Source organism: Capsaspora owczarzaki, assembly GCF_000151315.2.
Source record: "Capsaspora owczarzaki ATCC 30864 unplaced genomic scaffold supercont2.2, whole genome shotgun sequence".
NCBI classification, from domain to species: domain Eukaryota; class Filasterea; order Ministeriida; family Capsasporidae; genus Capsaspora; species Capsaspora owczarzaki.
This window is the reverse complement of record NW_011887293.1, coordinates 2333848-2352301: the sequence shown is the minus strand read 5'-3', so window position 1 is coordinate 2352301 and position 18454 is coordinate 2333848. Positions and strand designations below refer to the sequence as shown.

General features: G+C 53.8%; 5 protein-coding genes across 5 annotated transcripts; 2 read left to right on the top strand and 3 right to left on the bottom strand.

Moving 5' to 3' along the window:
- The first annotated feature begins 12 nt into the window (after positions 1–12).
- On the top strand, positions 13–1944 carry CAOG_01914 (protein serine/threonine kinase). The gene is made up of 5 exons (XM_004364725.2): positions 13–776; positions 928–1046; positions 1149–1335; positions 1423–1572; positions 1701–1944. Exons 1-5 carry the CDS (start codon positions 27–29, stop codon positions 1872–1874), a joined length of 1380 nt encoding a protein of 459 aa, XP_004364782.1. The 5' UTR covers positions 13–26; the 3' UTR covers positions 1875–1944.
- CAOG_01913 (ubiquitin ligase) lies at positions 1853–7276 on the bottom strand. Its single transcript, XM_004364724.2, has 6 exons — positions 7046–7276; positions 3323–6476; positions 2972–3208; positions 2740–2886; positions 2508–2628; positions 1853–2374 (listed from the first exon to the last, which is right to left on the bottom strand). The coding sequence occupies exons 2-6, from the start codon at positions 6466–6468 to the stop codon at positions 2000–2002; spliced, it is 4026 nt and encodes a 1341-aa protein (XP_004364781.1). The 5' UTR covers positions 6469–6476; positions 7046–7276; the 3' UTR covers positions 1853–1999.
- Positions 7277–7420: 144 nt separating this feature from the next.
- Positions 7421–9660, bottom strand: CAOG_01912 (proteasome regulatory particle subunit p44S10). Its single transcript, XM_004364723.2, has 7 exons — positions 9488–9660; positions 8865–9070; positions 8670–8748; positions 8523–8589; positions 8096–8424; positions 7811–7979; positions 7421–7685 (listed from the first exon to the last, which is right to left on the bottom strand). Exons 1-7 carry the CDS (start codon positions 9615–9617, stop codon positions 7511–7513), a joined length of 1155 nt encoding a protein of 384 aa, XP_004364780.1. The 5' UTR covers positions 9618–9660; the 3' UTR covers positions 7421–7510.
- Positions 9661–11375: 1715 nt separating this feature from the next.
- Positions 11376–14290, top strand: CAOG_01911 (serine/threonine-protein kinase gad8). Its single transcript, XM_004364722.2, has 9 exons — positions 11376–11564; positions 11647–11709; positions 11825–11848; positions 11952–11959; positions 12064–12233; positions 12357–12465; positions 12557–12724; positions 12846–13295; positions 13417–14290. The coding sequence occupies exons 1-9, from the start codon at positions 11531–11533 to the stop codon at positions 13918–13920; spliced, it is 1530 nt and encodes a 509-aa protein (XP_004364779.2). The 5' UTR covers positions 11376–11530; the 3' UTR covers positions 13921–14290.
- A 16-nt stretch (positions 14291–14306) lies between these two features.
- Positions 14307–18348, bottom strand: CAOG_01910 (hypothetical protein; the record flags this gene model as incomplete). Its single annotated transcript, XM_004364721.2, has 2 exons — positions 14307–16052; positions 16152–18348. The coding sequence occupies 2 exons, from the start codon at positions 18346–18348 to the stop codon at positions 14428–14430; spliced, it is 3822 nt and encodes a 1273-aa protein (XP_004364778.1). The 3' UTR covers positions 14307–14427.
- Between the last annotated feature and the right edge of the window lie 106 nt (positions 18349–18454).

The following is an 18454-nucleotide window of genomic DNA, read 5'->3' as shown; positions in this document are numbered from 1 at the left end:
TTTTGGTTTCTCAGTCTTTCCAGCGCATGTCGACTGAGACGTTGTCGTCCGCCGAGTCATCGTCGTCGTCGTCGTCGTCGTCGTCGTCCGCACCCGTGCTGGCCACCGCCGCTGCTGCACGGCGCCACGATGCACTCGCCTGGCACCTCCGCCATTACATCAGCGCCGCTCCAGCAGTGAGCGTGTCGCCCGAGGGAGCTGATGCACAGGCTGCTGCGGATGCTGCTGCTGCTGCTGCTGCTGCTGCAGATGCCACTCCCAGCGCGACTTCAACCGCAGCCGCCACGGCGACGACGACCGCCGCAGGAGCAACAGTCCTGGCACTGCCTGCGACCGCCGAGACCGGTCCGTCGAAGCGCGTCGGAGCGCTGCTGGCGACCAATCGCTCAGACGTGTACGAGCGGCTCGACTTCTTGGGCGAGGGTCAGTTTGCCACAGTGTACCGCGCACGGAACAAGTCGACAGGCGAGATTGTCGCCATCAAGAAGATCAATCTGGGCAAGATGGAAGACGCGCAGAACGGGCTCAACCGGACGGCCCTGCGCGAAATCAAGCTGTTGCAAGAGCTGCACCACACGAACGTCATTGGCCTCGTGGACGTCTTTGGCCATGCTCGGTCCAACAATATTAGTATTGTGTTTGAGTTTATGGATGCCGATCTCGAGAAAATCATCCGGGATCCAAGAAATGTCTTCCAGCCGGGCGACTACAAGAGCTTCATGCTGATGACATTGCAAGGCATCGAGTATATGCACGACCGCTGGATTTTGCATCGGGTATGTGTTTGTGATTGGTCGGGAGTGTGTTAGGGGAAACAGTCGCTGCGGAGAGGTCGCTGCGGTGCAGTGGTGCAGTCGGTTGTTGGCGTTGACGTTGGTTTCTGCTCACTCTGGATGGTGCGTTTGGCTTTGCTCTCTTCGCCTTTAGGATCTCAAACCGAATAACTTGCTGATATCCGGTGCCGGCGTCGTTAAGCTGGCGGATTTTGGTCTTGCTCGCGATTACGGCAGCCCTGATAAGATCTACACAAACCAAGTTGTCACATTGTACGAAGACTTTTTTTTGTTTCTTTGTTTGTCTGTTGTTGGTGTTGCTGCTCGCTTTTCTCGCTCGTTTGTACCGTGCCTTACGCCGCTGCGCTTTGATAGATGGTATCGTGCGCCCGAGCTCCTCTATGGTGCTCGCTGCTATGGAACCGGCATTGATATTTGGGCGACCGGCTGCATTTTCGCAGAGTTGCTTCTTCGCAAAGCACTGCTTCCCGGCAACAATGAAATGTCTCAGCTCACTCAAATTTGCTCGCTATTCGGCGCGCCCACAGAGAAAACGTGGCCTGTATGGTGCCTGTGATGACTTTGCTTTGTTTCCTTGCGAGTGTGTTTGGTGTCTGACCTTTTTTTTTGTGTTCTTGTGTGTTTGCAGGGTGTCACTTCACTTCCAACTTATGTCTCCGTCAAGGATTATCAGCCAACGCCGCTGCGTCAACTGTTCACAGCAGCATCGCCAGATTGCGTGGATCTCATCGGCAAAATGCTCACAATGAATCCTTCGGGTCGCTGTACTGCCACCGAGGTATTGGCGTTGATTGCATGCTGGTGGTTTTGTGGTGGTACCAATGGACTAATGTCCCCTTTTCTATCGCATACGACTTTTTTTTTTTTTTTTTTTTTGTTTTTGGACAATGGACGCTGCTTTTTCAGGCCCTCCAGCATGCGTACTTTAGCAACGATCCACCACCCACAGCACCAGCCCAGCTGCCACGTTACGTGCTTTCTGCCAAGGAAGAACGCGATCAAGCCAAGCGTCGTTTCGAAGAAGCTGAAGGGCTACCGTCCGGAATGCGTCCATTGAAGGTTGCTCGCCTTGAATTTTGAACAGCAAACGAAAAGAGAAAAAAAAATAACCACATTCTTGCAACAATAGAAATACAACATCACGCAGAGCCATGGCCAATCCATGTTGTTCAATCCACATCTGTCACAGCAAATGGAATGCTCCACTATTCGATGCCAAATCCGCTAGTCTCGTCGATAGCAAATCGGAGTTTGGACACGAGCTGCTCGTAAGTCCTGTACGCAGGCAGATCGAGGCGATGGAAGCACGAGTGACTGCGGGGAAGCGAATCCGGCGATCCGGTCTTTTCGATGCAGAACTTTTGAGGACCGTTGGCACCTTGCAAGTCCTTAAATCCGCCCATGGGAACCCGAGATGTGCCTGTGACAAACTGGAGAAGACGCGCTTTCGTCTCGGCATCAAACGACCGCACAGCCTGCCAGAACCACTTGACTTGTTTGCTTGTTGGCGTGTACGAACGGTAGATGGTGTTGGCTTCCCAATCAGCAACGTCCAGCTCATTCAAACCGCAGATAAGCAGCTGTAGCAGGGAAGGATTGATGTGTGAGGGGATAGTCAGCCAACAGAAAACAAACTAGACAAAACACCTCCCCCCGCCCAATGTTGGAAATCTTTGCTCAACTAAACCCAAACGCTGATATCAAAAGACTCACTTCCAACTCTTTCTCGTCAAAGATGCCCAAAAGCTGAGGCGGGATGATCTCATTGAATCCAAACATGAACGACTGGAATTGGTCTTTGATTCCTCGGCGCACTCTCCAGTCAACCATGGCTCTGCGGAAACAGCAATCAATGGCCGGTGAGATCAAAAAAAGTCATCGGGGACAGTTCAACAACAGCAACAAAAGCACGCAGACAACCAAAAGCACACAGGCAACCACGTACTGAATGTACTCCTTCTTGTTTTCTTCTGTTACTCGGGTTTGGGCGCCATTCTCACGCAATTCGACAGTGTTAACGACACCAAAGGATTCATGATCAACCGTGAAGCTCAAATCAAGGTCGTAGTCGGCGTTGTCAATGTCGTTATCCCTGCCAAGCAGCAAAACGTTAGCCCGGTTTGACAACGCAATCCACCGCCCAAATGCCACCGCCTATGCAATCTGGTCGAGCTTACAAAATCCACCGCAACGAATTGTAATACTCGACGTCTTCCGCCTCCATGTCTGCAAGCACAACGGGCCGATCCAGCATCATCTTGTAGAAGGCAAGCGAAAAGCCATTATCAATAAATTTGCCATGGAAGACAGCCATGCCGACCACTCGGCCAATAAATCGGAAGTACTCGAGATGCTCTGGGTTGATACCAGAGTCGGGGTTGATTTGCAGCGTGTAGTTGTTGCTGGCAGCATAGCTGTGAAGCAAAAAAAAAACAAGCGAAAAAAAAAAAAAAAACGAAGGAAAAACAAAATTAAGTGCAACTCCAACACACGCGCAAACACCGGAGACAAAGCATGATCAAACATACCGGAACAAACAGTAGTTGGGATTTAACATATCGTGGGACAAGAGGAAGAACCATTCGCGCGCAGGGCCACCGTAATCAAGACCCTCTTCGCCGTGGAACTTGACCATGAGCCGACGACGAAGCTCGAACGGAGGCTGGGCCATGACCTGATTGAAGGAATCATCAAAGAGTCGCTCTCGCGACATGAATAGACGGCATTCGCCAGGGAAGGCAAGGCTCTGCAACCGGCTGCGGAAGCCAGTGTGTTTCATTCGGAACTGTCGTTCGTATTGGGGCGCAGTTGTCGCGCTTGCCTCGCCGGTGGGTTGGTAGAACTTTGGTCGAGGATCCTCAAACGTAGTTGAGCGCGTCGAGTGATCGACATAGTACGGCCGTCCGTCGTTGGTGAATCGCTGCTCCCAATTGGGCGGGAAGGGCAGCGTGGACACCTCCAGAGCGGGAATCATGCTGTTAAAGAACTGCAACATGGCCATCTGCTGCTGTTGCTGAGAGAGCCGCGGATCCTCCCATTGTGTCACGCGGGTACTGTGGTTGACGAAATAGACGCGACCAGTCGGGCTCGTGCGCTGCTCCCAACCATGAGGCAGAGGATTGGTATTTGTGCCTGCAGCAGTGCCCGTTGATGCAGCGGAAGGCGATGCAGCGGAGGGTGATGCAGCGACCGGCGCAGTCTCGCTGCCTGGGGCAGTGGTGGCGCCAGCAACTGGCATCGGAGCGCTTGAAGACGATGTCCCTGCATGTTGTTGTTGTTGTTGTTGTTGGCTCTGAGACGAGGGATTGGGCGAGGCGCCAAGCGTACGGTGTGAAAACTGCTCGCGAGCCTGAGACATGATTGCTTGCTGCGATTCTTGCCAGCGGTTGTACTCGGCCACAGACTGAGCCGAGGGTCGTGCCCAGCTGGTTGTGCGAGAGTTGTGGTCCACGTAAAAGACGCGGCCTTGCGGATCGACACGCTCTTCCCATCCTGGCGGGAGAGGTGCCGCGGCTGCAGCGGCGGCGGTGGTAGTGGTGGTGGTGGTGGTGGAAGACGGGGCAGCAGCACTGGCAGCATTGACTGCAGACAAAGCAGCTGCATTCGGTGGTGGAGGGCGAGCGGGTGTTGTAAGAGCGGGATGGGCAGCGGCCGATGCCTGACCGGTGCCAACATGTGGCGCCGGTGCAGCAGCAGCAGCAGCACCAGTAGAGTAGTCCCAAAGCGGGCGCTCCCACGAGGTTGTGCGGGTCGTGTGATCGACATAGTATGGGCGGCCTTGAGCATCTACCCGCATCTCCCAGCCTGGCGGAAGCCCTGGACGGCTCGCGGGCGAAGGGAATTGCGAAGCATCCGGCGGGGGAGCGGCCGACGTTGATGCGACGGTGCCAGCGCTGACGGCCGAACTTTGAGAGACAGCAGATGCCGGGCGCGAGCTGGCCCCAACACTGGTTCGCCTCGAATCTGTCGGACGCGTGGACGGAGCCACCACCATTGAAACTGGCCGAGCACGGGCTTGTGAGGAGGATGGTGTGGCAGCAAGCCCAGCGGCAGGAACGGCGGCAGAAGGCGCGGCAGAGTGTTCGGCTGCCAGCCGATCGGGCCAGACAAAAGGCTGACCGAGGGGCAACAAGATGCACGACAGAGTGAGCTGGCCGGGCGAAACAGAGCTCAGAGAGCGATCCCGCAGGTCGCGGATGATTTCATGAGGCGCTTCGTGGCCTGGAGGAATGTCCATCACGGCGAGAGACGTTGATCCTAGCATCGACGTGCCAAGCATCTTGTTTTGCACGACAAAGGTGACAGTGGTGCTGTCAGACACGGTAAACACAAAATCACTGTTCCAGACCGGCTTCAAGCCCTGCGACGCAACGGAGGTGGTCTGCTTTTGAGGGCCCGCAGACGGATTGTGCAGAGTAACTTCGACAAAGGCTCGGGGCTGGAAGAGACGAAAACTCGTGCCACTGAGGTGGGCGCTCACAACGCGCATGTGCAGAGCACGCTCGCCGCGCGGCCCATTGATGGACGGCGGAGCATCGTCGCGGGGAGCCGGAGGCAGTCCCAGGTGATCCATGTCGTTGTCATCAAAGACCAGCGGCGTGGAGGAGGGGGCGGGAACCGGTGCTGCACTTGACGACGACGTGGAAGGCGGATGCACGCCGTTTTGCCCGTTTTGGTTTCGGCTCGCGACGGTTGGCTCCAGCACTCCAGATTGGGGCGCATCAAAAGCAACGAACGCGTCATTGCCCTGCAGGGGGTTGCCAGAGGTATCCAACATTTCTATCCGACGCTGGAGCTGGATGAGCGAGGGCGGCAGGGTTGTCATGGCATTCCGAGCCACCGAGACAAACTGCAAACGCGTCAAGAGGCCAAGCTCTGCTGGCACATCCTGCAGCATGTTGTCCGACAAATCCAGGTGCGTCAGCTGTTCCAGCTTGTTGATGTTTTGAGGCAGCGAATGGAGGGCGTTGTGTTGGAGCTGGAGCGACTGGAGGTTGTGTAGGAAGGTGAAGAAGAGCTGCGGCAGCTCGGACAGCTGATTTGCCGACGCGTTGAGGACGACAAGCTGTGTGCAGCAGCAAATATCGGCAGGCAGCTTGCGCAGGCGATTGCCGCTGATGATGAGCTGGGTCAGCCGGGACAATCGGCCAACCGACTCGCCCAGCTCGACGATGGCATTGTCGGACAGATTGAGGCGTTCGAGCGAGCCCAAGTTGCGAATACTATCGGGAACACTCACAAGGTGGTTGCTCGACAGGTTGAGACGCGTCAAGCGCTGGAAGCCAAAGTGGAACGCAGCCTCTGGGATGGAAGCGAAGCGGTCGTTGGTGACGGACAGCTCGAGCAGCTTCTCACCCAAGTACGCTTGGATGTTCGTCCCGTGTGGGACGCGACTGGCAAAGTCAGTGGGTGCTGGAAAGTGCTCGAGGTGAGCGTTGTCGAACGTTAAGCTGGATGGCGGAAGTGAAGGCAACGACGACGATGACGCGTTCGCACCGCCCGGCGCCGGCGACGACGCCGCAGACACATAGGTCGATGAGCCAGCAGACGCGGGCGCAAGCGACTGGCTGGCCGGCGCGAGGTGGCCCTGCTGGTTCAGCTCGTGGCTTTGGTCGTGGTGCAGGAAATCGTGCGAAGGCGACGGGCTCAGACCGAACGGATCCCACGGCGCCATTGCCGTCGCTGAACAACAAGCAAGGTACACAACCAAAAAAAAACCACCCCAAAAAGTGAATGAGTGCAGAGCAGCGTCGAACGAGGGCAAGGGCGTTGGGGTTGGGGGGTTACGATGAACGCAAAGAAAACCAAAAAAAAAAAAAAAAAAAAAAAAAAAAAAAAGAAAAGAAAAGAAAAAAAAAAGGAAAAAAAAAAGGGGAAAACAGGCGATTGAGATTGCAAAGTGGGAAACCGAGAGCGAGCGCCACCCTCGCAGAGCAAAAAAGGCGCAAACACCAACGCATCACACGTCGCAGAGAGAAAGTCGGAGGGTCGGGAAGGTCGGCAGGAGGAGGAGGAGCGGGCGGACGCGAGGTCGACAACCGATTTTGCGCGCCCTTTCCCTTCTGTCTGACCAAAGATCGCCTCCCTCCGTTCCGACAAAGCGACGGGGAAAGAAGCTCCAAAAAACAATAGCACGTCCAATCAGCAACAACGCAACCTGCAAAAGGGGGCCGGAGGGGCGGGGGAATGAGTGGATGGGTCCCCCATCGCTTTTTTTTTTTTTTTTTTTTTTTTTTTTTTTGGAGCCTTGCCTGCGTCATCAGCAGCGAGCGACGCGTCGGTGGCGAAGGGATTGGCTTCGAACGGCGAGCGCGACGGCGGCTGCGGCTCTGGTGCGGCAGCGGATGACAGCGAATGAGACGCGTCCGATGGTGGCGCTGCTGCCAGTGACGACGACGTCGCTGATGATGATGATGGAGAGGACGGTGCGGCCTCGGCAGCAGGCCAGGGCGCGAGCCAGCCCAAATCACTTTGATTGCTCATGACGAGTGCGCTCCCACCCAAATAGAGACCACCGATCGCATCGAAAATTATTTCGTCAAAAAAACTGCTTGATCATCAAAGGGGGGGGGTACATGGAACCACAACAAGGGTGCAGATGCAAAGATTTCAGAATGATGAAATACTGTTTTTTTTTTGTCTTTTTTTTTTGTCTTTTTTTTTGTTCAACAATACACAATTCGAGAGACACACACGAAACCACAAAGTAAAACCGTTTAGATGGTAATGACTCGGCTCAGCTTTTGCAGGCGGTTGAGCAGCTGGTCACCTGACTTGATGAGCGATTGGTACTGTGCGTTCTTGCGATCTGGGCGAGTGGCCTCGACAATGCCAGCCACCTTGTCAATCTTGCAGTGCAATCGGCCAGCAGCAATGAAGCGCGAGAGTTCACTGAGGGGGGGGGGCAAAAATCAAGCAAGAGAGCGCGAACGAAAAAGCAACGACAATGTGAGCTTCTCGAAACCGACCAACAACGACACAACACACAAACGCAACACAGCTGCCACAATCCGTACCGATCAACAAAGCCAATCGAAACACCGAAATGATCTGCGACAGATTGAAGAGCCACGCTACGATATGACTCGAGGAATTGTGTGTAGGCGAGAATGCGCATCTCGCGAGTGTAAAACCGAACATGAGCAGCAAGGTATCGGTCAGCCTGCAATTCGCCCTCGAGACCAGCTGTGTGGAACCAAAAGCAGGTGGTGGTTAGGATTGGGCAAACGACAAACACGGCAACCAAAAATAAATAAACAAAAAAATGAACGACCATTCCTCCCCCTCAAACCCGTCCATACCCAGAGACTGGAAGAAATCTGCAAACCGGCTCTCGTAGAGCGAGGACAGGTAGTTGCTAATCAGAGGGAGATCGTAAATGGCCTCCTTGACTTCGGACGCGTCAACAATCTTGGACTTGAGATCAACACGCGACAGGGCAAACGTCGACACAATAACAGTGTACGCAACGAACTGCTTGTAGGTCATGAGCTCATACGACGTGAAGGTGGCAAGGCCGTCGCGGAGAAGCTCGGACGCCCGCTTGAAATCGCGCACCGTCATGCAGTACACTGCCTCGTACGTCTTCAATCGGTTGCGACGATCCCAGTCGCCGCCTTCCTCAATAAGTCTGTGATGGAATTTTGGGTGGGAGGAAAGGTGGGTCGTCAGTCGTTGTGGTGGGTGTTTTGCTGTTGTTGAGGCAAAAAGACGAGCCGCTCCGCTTACTGCTTGGCCTTGGCAATGCCAGCCTTGATAATGTCGTGGTCCATGTGGAAGAGGCCGAGTCGGATGACTATGCAAAGAACAGAAAAGAAGCAGTGATGAATTAGACGAAGGTGTGAAATCAAACGCGAACAACCGAAAGCGACTCACGGTTGAACTGCAAATCCAGGCGCTGACCCGAGGCAACTGTCTTTTCGGCAGCAGCAGCAAATGCCTTGGTAGCACGCTCCTGTACCATGCGAAAACATACCACAAACACCAGAAACGCAAGCGACCAAAAGTGAAAGTGAGTTGCAGCGAAAATGCACTTCAGAGGGCCCCTCCTCCGCCATCGCCACCACGCACCTTGTCGCCAATCTTGCAAATGTACTCGGCCTTCTTGAGCAGGGACTCGCGGACTTCCGTCTCGCCTTGCGACTTTTGGGCCTCCGCCAGCTGGTCATCGAACTTTGCAATTTCAGCATCGTTCGCGGCCTCCATCGACGCGAGCAGGGCAGCGTCCACTGGGAAGGCCAAATCGGCAGCCAGTTGCTTGTAGAACGGGGCCATGTCTACAGCAAGGGGAAATGGCAAACGGCAACGGCAACGGCAACGCGAGTGAGCTCGAAGACCAAAAAAAAAAAAAAAAAAAGTTTCGAGATCTCAAACGATTCACAGTGATGGTTGATGAAGTTCCCCCCCCCCTTCGAAGGGTGGAGGTGGAATGGCGATGGGCGCGTTCACTGCAACATGACCCGACTGCCTCTATCGTGAAGGTGCGCAAGTAACACGCTGGGCGATGGCGGGCAGCAGGGGAAAGAGCGACGCGTTCAGTCATCACACGCATCTCAATGGGACAAGGCAGCCTCCCTACCCCCATCGTCGCCACACGATACATCTATCTATCACTCTATCACTTCTCGCCAATCGGCCGCGTCAAAGGCGGATTTCAATGAGCGCAATCGGGGACGAGGGGTTGGTTTTCTTACTGTCGGCCTTCACTGCCACAAGCAGCTTCTCAAGTGCTGCGGCACGGTCTTCGGCGACACCTGCAACCAGCTGGAAACGCAGCTGGGCGAGCTCCAGGTTGGGGTTTTTGGCGAGTCCTTCTTCTTCCATTGTGACGGACTGGTGTTTGGTTGTTGAAAAAAAAAAAAAAAAAGAGTGGGCTCTCAGCTTGTGTGTGCCGCGATTGGTGATTTGCGATTGTAGATGAGATGGAAACAAGTGTACTTTTTGGTGAAAAAATGGGGGGCCCCGTTGTGCAGGTAGGAGCGTTTGATTGATTGTGGAGTCGAACGAACGCGAAAATTTCCAACTTTCCGACGCGTTTTCTGGTCGTTTGTGACTTGCATCTCGCTTCATTTTTTTTGATTGCATCCGTTTTCTTCTTCATCTTCTTCATCTTTGAATCCAAACCCATTTCGTTTCACCTTTCGAAAATCCACGGTTGAGAAGCGAAAACTCACTTTTCCTTTTTTTTTTTTTTGTATTTCTGTGAGTTTTTTTGATTGTTGCTTTATTCTCGTTGATGTTTGTTTTTTGTCCGTTCGCCCCACTTTGCGATGCGTCCGCGTGTTTTCGCCGCGTGTGTGCGTAACTGGGGCTTGGCGAGCATGTGTGGCACCATGGCGCCTTGTAGCACACGCTCGTCGCACAGCCTGTTGTTCGGGCGCTGGCGGCAGCAGCGAAAAAGAGTGAAAAGTGACGCTTTTTTTGTCCTTCTATTTTTTTTTTTTTTTTTTTTTTCCGTGTCCCGCCGAATCGCGCCTGCACCAACGAGCGACCGGTGTGAGCGCGCATTCCGCATCCAGCTACCGCCACACCCTGCAGGGGACACACTTCCCCCCCCCCCAACACCCCCACATCCGCATCCGCATCGACCGGAGCTGAGACCCAACTTTATGATTTCTTTTTATTGTTTTTGAACGTTCAGTTTTCGCGTTAATCCGACAACCGCAATGGCAGTGTTCCAATGGCAATGGCAGTGGGGCTTGCTTTTTTCAAAACCCGCAAACAGCCAACCCGAAAGCGAATGCCTCGCCACAGACACCCCGACGTGCCCTGCTGGCCATGGCTGGTCGCTTCGATCATTGCGTTTGTGATGATGCGACCCAAAGAAAAAAAAAAAAAAGAAAAAAAAAGTCTATTTTTTTTTAATTTTTGGGGTGTTGTTGTTGGGTCGTTCGCTGCTTCCTGACAACCGGCCTCTCTCCCCACGTGCATCGCTTATTCCTACAAACGAGCGTCAGCGTCGTTGTTGTCGTTGTCGTTGTCGTGGTCGTTGGTGGCTGCGTGTGTTTGAAATCATCGCGTTCTCATTCAAAACATCGAACAACAGTCGAACTTTTTTATTTTTATTTTTATTTTTTATTTTTGTTTTTCCTTTGATTTTTTGTCATTGTTTTTTTTTTCTTTCTTTTTCCACCTTTAATTGATTTTTTTATTTTATTTCACCGCTGTTTTTAATTTTATTTTTATTTTTTTGTTTGTTTGTTTGTTTGTCAGAACGGCAATCGTGAGTCAGCAAATCGACTGGGATTGCAGCAATCAATTGGAGGACGATTGAGCGAGTGCTACGAAGCAGAACGGACACTCAATTGCAGAGACGAGGGGAGGGGGGGGGGGAAGAAGTGACTGCTCCTTGCTTGTTGTCTGGCGACTGTCCGAAATCCTCTTTGACACGATTCGGCCCTTCCCTCCTCATCCCTCATCCTTCATCCCTCATTCTCTCTTTCTCTCATTCTCTCTTTGTCATCCAGATTGTTATCTCTCAGCCACAGCACCACAACCCCACGCATGATTGCAAAATTCTCGTCAGTCCAAAACCGCAAACTCACGCCTACCCCTTTTGTTTTGTTTCTTGGTAAACTGCAGCTTTTTACTCTCCCATTCGTGGAAGTGGATCACCCCTGACACCAGGCTCCAAGCAACCTCAAGAAGAAGAATCCATATTTTTTTTTTTTGTGGCTGGATCGTGACATTACCTCCCATTGAGCAAGTCTCCCCTCCACTACAACAACTCTGCAACCATGTCAGGTTTATTCAAGTCTTTCGGCACTAAGAGTAAGCATTGTTCAGCATCTTGCAACCCTTTTGCAGACGAAAGAACTGTTGCCTGATTGATTGTTGCGTTTTGTCGTTTTAGAAGACAAAAAAGACGACAAGAAGGAAGACAAAAAGGACGACAAGACCAAAACCCTCAAAAAGGGTAAAGACGAGTCAACCAGAGCTGCAAGTTGACTTTGACAGGCACACTATACTGACCCCCCTTTGTTTTTGTTGTTTCCACTCGCTTTCTTGCATCCTTGCTCTCGTCTGCTCAGACGGATCTTCGTCCTCAAAACCAGGTAAGTGAGCCTCATCATTTCGACCATTGTGGCCAGTTCTTGCATGTGATTTTCACTTTTGTGTCTCTCTTTTTCTTTTGTTACTTGTGTGTTTGTACAACAGAGACCAAGGTTTGTTCCGTCGGCGTCATTCCCCATGTCGATCCTGTTTTGCATGAATCTTCACTCATTGTTTTCCACCCCCTTGCTTTGGCTGTACCTTTTCCACGATTCAGGAGGAGGATTTGGACAAGCCCCATGGCAAGCTGGTGGTGAACGTTTCCAGCGGCAGGGGGTTTGCACCCACGTCGGCAAACGTTGTCTGCGTCGTGTCGTTCGAGCGCAACCAAACCCTTTCGAAGACCAGTGATGGTGCCACTCCCAAGTGGGATCAATCAATCACCTTGTAGGTTTTCAATCGCGTCGCCTCCGTCTAATTGTTGTGTTTTGCTTTTTTTTTTTTTGTACTTCTTGCCGATGCTCACACATGTTACGCCTTGTCGTTTTCTTGTGACATTTCTCCATGTAGTGATGTCACTGACAAGGGACGAGACTTGACGATTGAATGCTATTCGCGTGGTGCTTCGGGGAATGAACTGATTGGCAGCGTTCGCATCCAGCCAAGTTACGGCGATCAGGTGAGTCGTGCTTTCTCTTGTTGCGACTGTTCGTTTGGTGGCGCCTCGGACACTCTGTGATTGCTCACTCGCTTGGAATCCATGCACACAGGCAAGCATGACAGACCAATGGTATCGCCTGCGCAACAAGGACAATACCGCAGACACTGCTGCAGAGCTGCATGTCGTGCATACCTACAAGCACACCGAGGCAACCAGGTCGCTAACAATCAACGATTTCGATTTGCTCAAGGTCATTGGCAAGGGCAGTTTCGGAAAGGTACCCGTCCCAAAAAAACATTGAACGCAAACAAACAACCGCACCTTCTTGTTCTGATGATGGCTTCCGCCGTTCTCTCATTCTCGTCTGAAACTTTTCCTCTCCACCAACTGAACTGTAGGTCATGCAAGTTCGCAAGAAGGACACCAACCGCATTTATGCGATGAAAATCTTGAAAAAGTCGCACTTGGTTGAGCGCGACGAGGTTGGCCACACCAAATCTGAGCGCATTATTCTGGCCAAGAACTGCTCGCCCTTCCTTGTTGGGCTCAAGTTCTCCTTCCAAACACCCGAGAAGATTTATTTGGTGCTGGATTACGTGAATGGCGGCGAGCTCTTCTTCCACCTCCAGAACGAAGGCAAATTCTCCGAGCAGCGCTCCAAATTCTACACTGCGCAGCTCCTTTCAGCTCTCGAATCGCTACACGCCATCAACGTCATTTATCGCGACCTCAAGCCTGAGAACATTCTTGTCGATTTCGACGGCTTTATCGCTCTGACTGATTTCGGACTTTGCAAGGAAGAGATCAAGCACGACGAAAAAACCAACACGTTCTGTGGCACTCCCGAGGTAGGTGTTTTGTTTTTTTGCTTCTTCTTGAGTCTGTTTGATGTGAATGGAGCGCAGTTTGTGTTTTTTTGTTCTTTATTTCGCTCACTCGCCTTTTTTTTTTGGTGTTCTTGTCTTTTAGTACATGGCGCCGGAGGTGCTGCAGCAAAAGGGCTATGGCCCATCAGTCGACTGGTGGACGCTTGGCATCTTGCTGTACGAAATGCTCACTGGTCTTCCGCCGTTTTATGACGAGAACACAAATCAAATGTACCACAAGATTCTGTTTGGAGACCTTGTCTTCACGGACGAAATTTCCCCGAAGGCTCGGTCGTTGATTGCAGGCTTGCTCGATCGCGACCCCGCAAAACGACTTGGTGCAGGCCCCAACGGCGCCAAGGAGATTAAGCAGCACGCTTTTTTCGAGGACATGAACTTTGCCGATCTCGAGGCAAAGCGCGTTCCCGTTCCTTGGAAGCCGTCGTTGGAAAACCAGTTTGACACTAGCAATTTCGATCCCGAGTTCACCGAGATGCAGCCCCAGGACTCTGTTGTTCCCGACTCGCATCTCAGTGCGACGGTGCAAAACCAGTTTAAGGGCTTTACATATGTCGACCACTCGGAAGCACTTCAAGGAGCGATGTGAGCGGCGATTTGCGCTTCGCTCTGTTTCCTTCTGGTTTTTTTCTTCTCCCGCGTCGTCGAGTCTGTGTGTCGCTTTCAAGCTTCCTTTGTGTGTTCTTGTCTTTGCAACTCGTTTCCTGCTTGTTTTTTTTTTTTTTGTTGACGTGCTAGTTTCGCATGCTACACGAACTCATTAATGTTGTTGTTTCTTTGATTGCTGTCCTCTCCTGCCCTAGCCTCTGCTTTGGCGCACGAGTGTGTCGTTGTTTTTGTTTTGTTTGTGTGTTTTGGCCGTTTGTTTGTTTGGCTCGATGTCGTTTGTTTTTTTTCGCTGGCATTCTGGAAAATGCTGAAAACAAAATTCTCAAAATAAATGGTGCTGTTTCATGATACTGGAGCAAGTTGATAAGACTCTTCTGCTGTATTGCAAACACGACGAACGAATTCTTTTCAAAAGAATGAAACAAAAAGGCAAGAAAACCAAAAAACAACCAACAATAAACAAGATCCTACAGAAACAAGCAAGGCTCTAGTGGAAACACTCAATTTGCAAAGCCATTTGCTTCTCAATCACTTTGAGGACAACGTCAAGACGCGCCTGAATGCCACCGTCGTCGGCGGCTCCATCGTCCGGGTTGGAGCTACCAGCGTGCATGAGCGTCTGGGGCCGAGAGCTGCTGGTCTTGCCCGCGACTGGCGCTGTTTTGGCGTGCAGCGTCGCAAAGTAGCGGTCAAAAGCGGCAAACAAGCCGTCGCGGACTGCCTTGCCTTTCTTGTTGTAAAATCGACCTAGCGCGCGATCAAGCAGCCGGATTTCAAGCCATGCCTGCATGGCCGACTCGCGTGAAATTCCAGACGCTCCGGCCGCCTCCAAGGGCTTGTGCAACAGCCGATCAAACTCGTCCAGGATGGTCTCGCTGGCAGCACCAAGCACGCGCGAGAGGAACGAAGGTGCCAGCGAAAAGATGTCAGCGTGGAGCGACACGAGCAGGTAGAGCAACTCTTTCGCATACTCGCGCACATCGGACGGCACGGTGGCATTGCTGTCGCCGAGGCCGCCGGTCGGAACGGTGGCTGAGCTTTTCTTGCTCGAAGACTTTTGCGATGCTTCTGCCGAGGGCGCAGTGGATTTGATGTTCTTGGTGACGCTGTTGAACGGGGCAAGTAGGAGCACGCGATCGTTCAAATCGGCGGCGGCACGAATCAAGCTCTTGGTGGTTTCGCCCTTGAGATCCATGTAAGCGCCGAACACGCGGGCATCCACGTCGCTCAGATGATGCTTGACAGTATCGACGACCTGAGCAAGATCGGGAGAGGCGGGACGGACATTGCGGCGCTGCAAAACGAGCGACCAGTGCGTGGCGCAGCGATGAACCAGGACTTCGCGAGTGAACAGACAGTTGGCTAGCGACAGGATGAGCCGACGCTCAGTCTGCGGCCGATTCGGATCGGTCTCAAACGACGACAGGAGCGAAGAGCGAGATGCGGTCAGCGATGCGCGACCGCGGTTTTCAGCATTGGCTGCTCCTGTGGTTCGGCTGTTGCCCCACCGCGATGCCATGGGTGTTTCATCGTCGTACTCAGTGTCCGAGTCGATGGTATCATCGACAGCATGCTGAACAAGAGTCTGGTCGGCGGGCGTGGAGCCATCGGTGGCTGTTGCAGCATCGCCGGTGCCAGCTGTCACGGGCTTTGCGTCGCTGCGATGCGTCAATGAGCTGGAGAGAGGGCGAAGCACGAAATGCCCCACAAGAGCGACTTGGCCCGTTTGCAACTTGACAGGTCGGCTCCGTCCACTCCGTGCTGCAGCCTCGCGCTCGCTCATGAACGCCAGCGTCTGCAGCAGCGTCCCAAACCGCTGCAACAGTTCCAAAATGGCCTTTTCTGCGATTGCAAGGATGACCGTTTGACGGGCTGTCTCTTGATTGGTCCCGGGCAAGGTTTTGAGGGAGCTGGTCAGGCTCAGCGCCGGCCCCACACCACCGGACGGGACACGCACACCCAGTCCACTCGGCTCAACAACAGCGGCAAAGAGATTGAGAGCTGAAACGATCATGGTTTCGAACGCGCGCGGAAGACCGGTTGTCGTGGGATACTTGCTGCCAGGCGATCGTCGGATTTGCCAGACCTCTTGACTGCCGAGTGCTTCGATTTCTGTGAGTGAGTGTGTGAGGGGTGTGTTTCCAGGGGATGAGGATGAGCGCAAAAAATCACACAAACGCAAACACTGAGACTCAAGACAGCACAACTCACCAACTGAAACGTGATGGGAAATGGACGCGATCGACCACACGCGCAAGTCGTGCAGCATCGTGAGAGCCGCGGAAACGGAGGAAAGCTGAGGAGAATTGCCGGAAACAACGACCGTCATGACGCAACGGGCAATTTCGATGGTAGCTTCCGCCAGCTCTGCGGGATCAACGAGAAACAGCATGGAGTTGTGAATGGACTCGGAGGGATGGATGTGCATTGCGTCCACGCCTGCGGCAGCGAGAATGGACTGCAGCTCAGCGTCTGGGCGGCTCGGCGCTTTGGTGTTGCTCGCGCGCAGAAGGGTTTCGAGAAGCGACGACTGCGGCAAACCACTGCTCGTCGCAGATGCGGGGACGCTCGATGCATCCGAGGTCGGAGCCAGCGTGAGCGCCAAAGGAGCCAACACCAAGCGAAGGAAGGCGCTAAACGTTTGCATAACCTGTCCGATGACATCGGCGAGATCGCCCTTGCCGTGGTAGGTCGACCCGCCGCTGCTGCTGGTGGTGCCGGCGGCGGAGGCGGATGTACGCCCCGATGTGGATGTGGACTGTGGCTGCTGGCGCTTCACGCGTCCAGCAACTGCGAGCTGACCCAGGGACCACATCTGAGGAACGTTGGAGGAGATGAGCTCACACACTTGGCGCACGAAATGAATGACCGTGGCGGGAGAGCTGGCAGGCAGAGAGGCCCGGAGCGCAAATTGTTCTTGGGATGGCGACGTCGTTGCGGTCGGTGCACCCTTTCCTTTGGCCTTCCCGCTCTTTTTGGTCTTGTTACTACTACTTCCAGACTGACTGGATTGGCCACCATCGACGCGCCCAACTTGCCTGTGCTGATCCCACTCGCGCTGCATTTGGTTGCGGCGATCGTACTCTTCGCGCTGTGCCTGATGGAGCTCGTCGAGCGCGCGTGTCATCATGTTGATGAGCCAGTCGCGGATGTGCGACAAGCAGTACCAGACAGGATCCTCTTCGGCGTCCAGTTCAATCAGGTACCGAATCAAGCGCTCCTGCTCGTCCAGCGCGGCCGGGCGTTGCAGCCGCTTGAACAAGGTTGCCCGCAGCTCACCCATGATGCGCTCGACTTCGGCAACCACTTGGTTGAAGACGCCAATTTCAGAGTCGCCAAACAAGGACTTCATGCGCTTGTAGTCCTGGATGGCAACCTCCAGGTTTTCCGCGCGAATGTTTGCCTGCATGTTTCGCGGGAGGCTGAACAAGAACTTGTGCCGATGCAGCACGTTGAGCACGTTGCGAATCGAGTCGGAGCGGTCTTTGCGGTCGAGCAGTGGCGAGAATTCATCGTGCGCATAGTGCGACGCCTCGTTGATGATCGAGTCAAACCTTGTGGTGATGGGTCCGTCGGCGGCCTTCTCCGACTTGATGATGGCGCCTCGCAGATCGTCCAGCGCCTTCTGGCACAGGATAAAGTCGTCAAAGTTGTGCTTCATCCACTTGTTTTGGGCTTCGCCGCGAATCTCGATGAGCTCGTGCAAGTGCGGAATGCCCGCCTTCAGCTCTTCGAATTCGGTCTGCCCATGCGCTTCATTCAGGAACAGGCCTGCGTCAAACTTGGCTGCCGATGGCAGTGCTTGCGGCGACAGAGCGCGCAGTGGCTTGATGCCCATTGGATCGCTCTCAGCGCCTCCGCCCGCGCCCCCGCTCCCCGGCGCGGCGCTCTCGGCGGCATTCAGCGGCATGACGCCCGTGATGGCGCCAATCATGTCCATCTCTGACGCGCCCATGCCCGCCTGAGCGTGGTGCTGGTTTGCATCGCTGCCGCTTGCTCCGCCGCCGCCGCCGCCAGCCATCGCCAAGCGCGCCGAGCGTGTGGCGTTGAACAGGGCAGTGAATGTGTCGTCTGTTGCAGTCATGTCCTTGTGGCTGGCCCAGTAGTCCTTGTGGTCCTCGACCCAGACGTGGAACTCTTTGACGAGCGTGTTGGTCAATGCAACGTCCTCCTCGCTCTCGTAGGTGAACTTGACCGTGCAGACGCCCGCGCCGCCGCTGCGTGTGGTGACAATCACAGAGCCAGCCCCGCGACCAGCGCCAGTCGTGCAGAACAGCTTGCTCGGCGACACGTACTCGATCGTCCGCACGCAGTCAACCCCGCAGATGGTCAGCGCTGTGTGGATGCCAAAGCGAGGTCGCCCCCCCCCCCACAAGAACACAAGAACACAAGAACACAAAAGAGCCATGGTGAGTCATCATCATCATCATCATCATCATCATCACAGGATGCGCCCCCCCTCCATCGAGGCGATGCGGTCACAATCTTAAAAGTCTACGTCCTTCTGAAGCTCT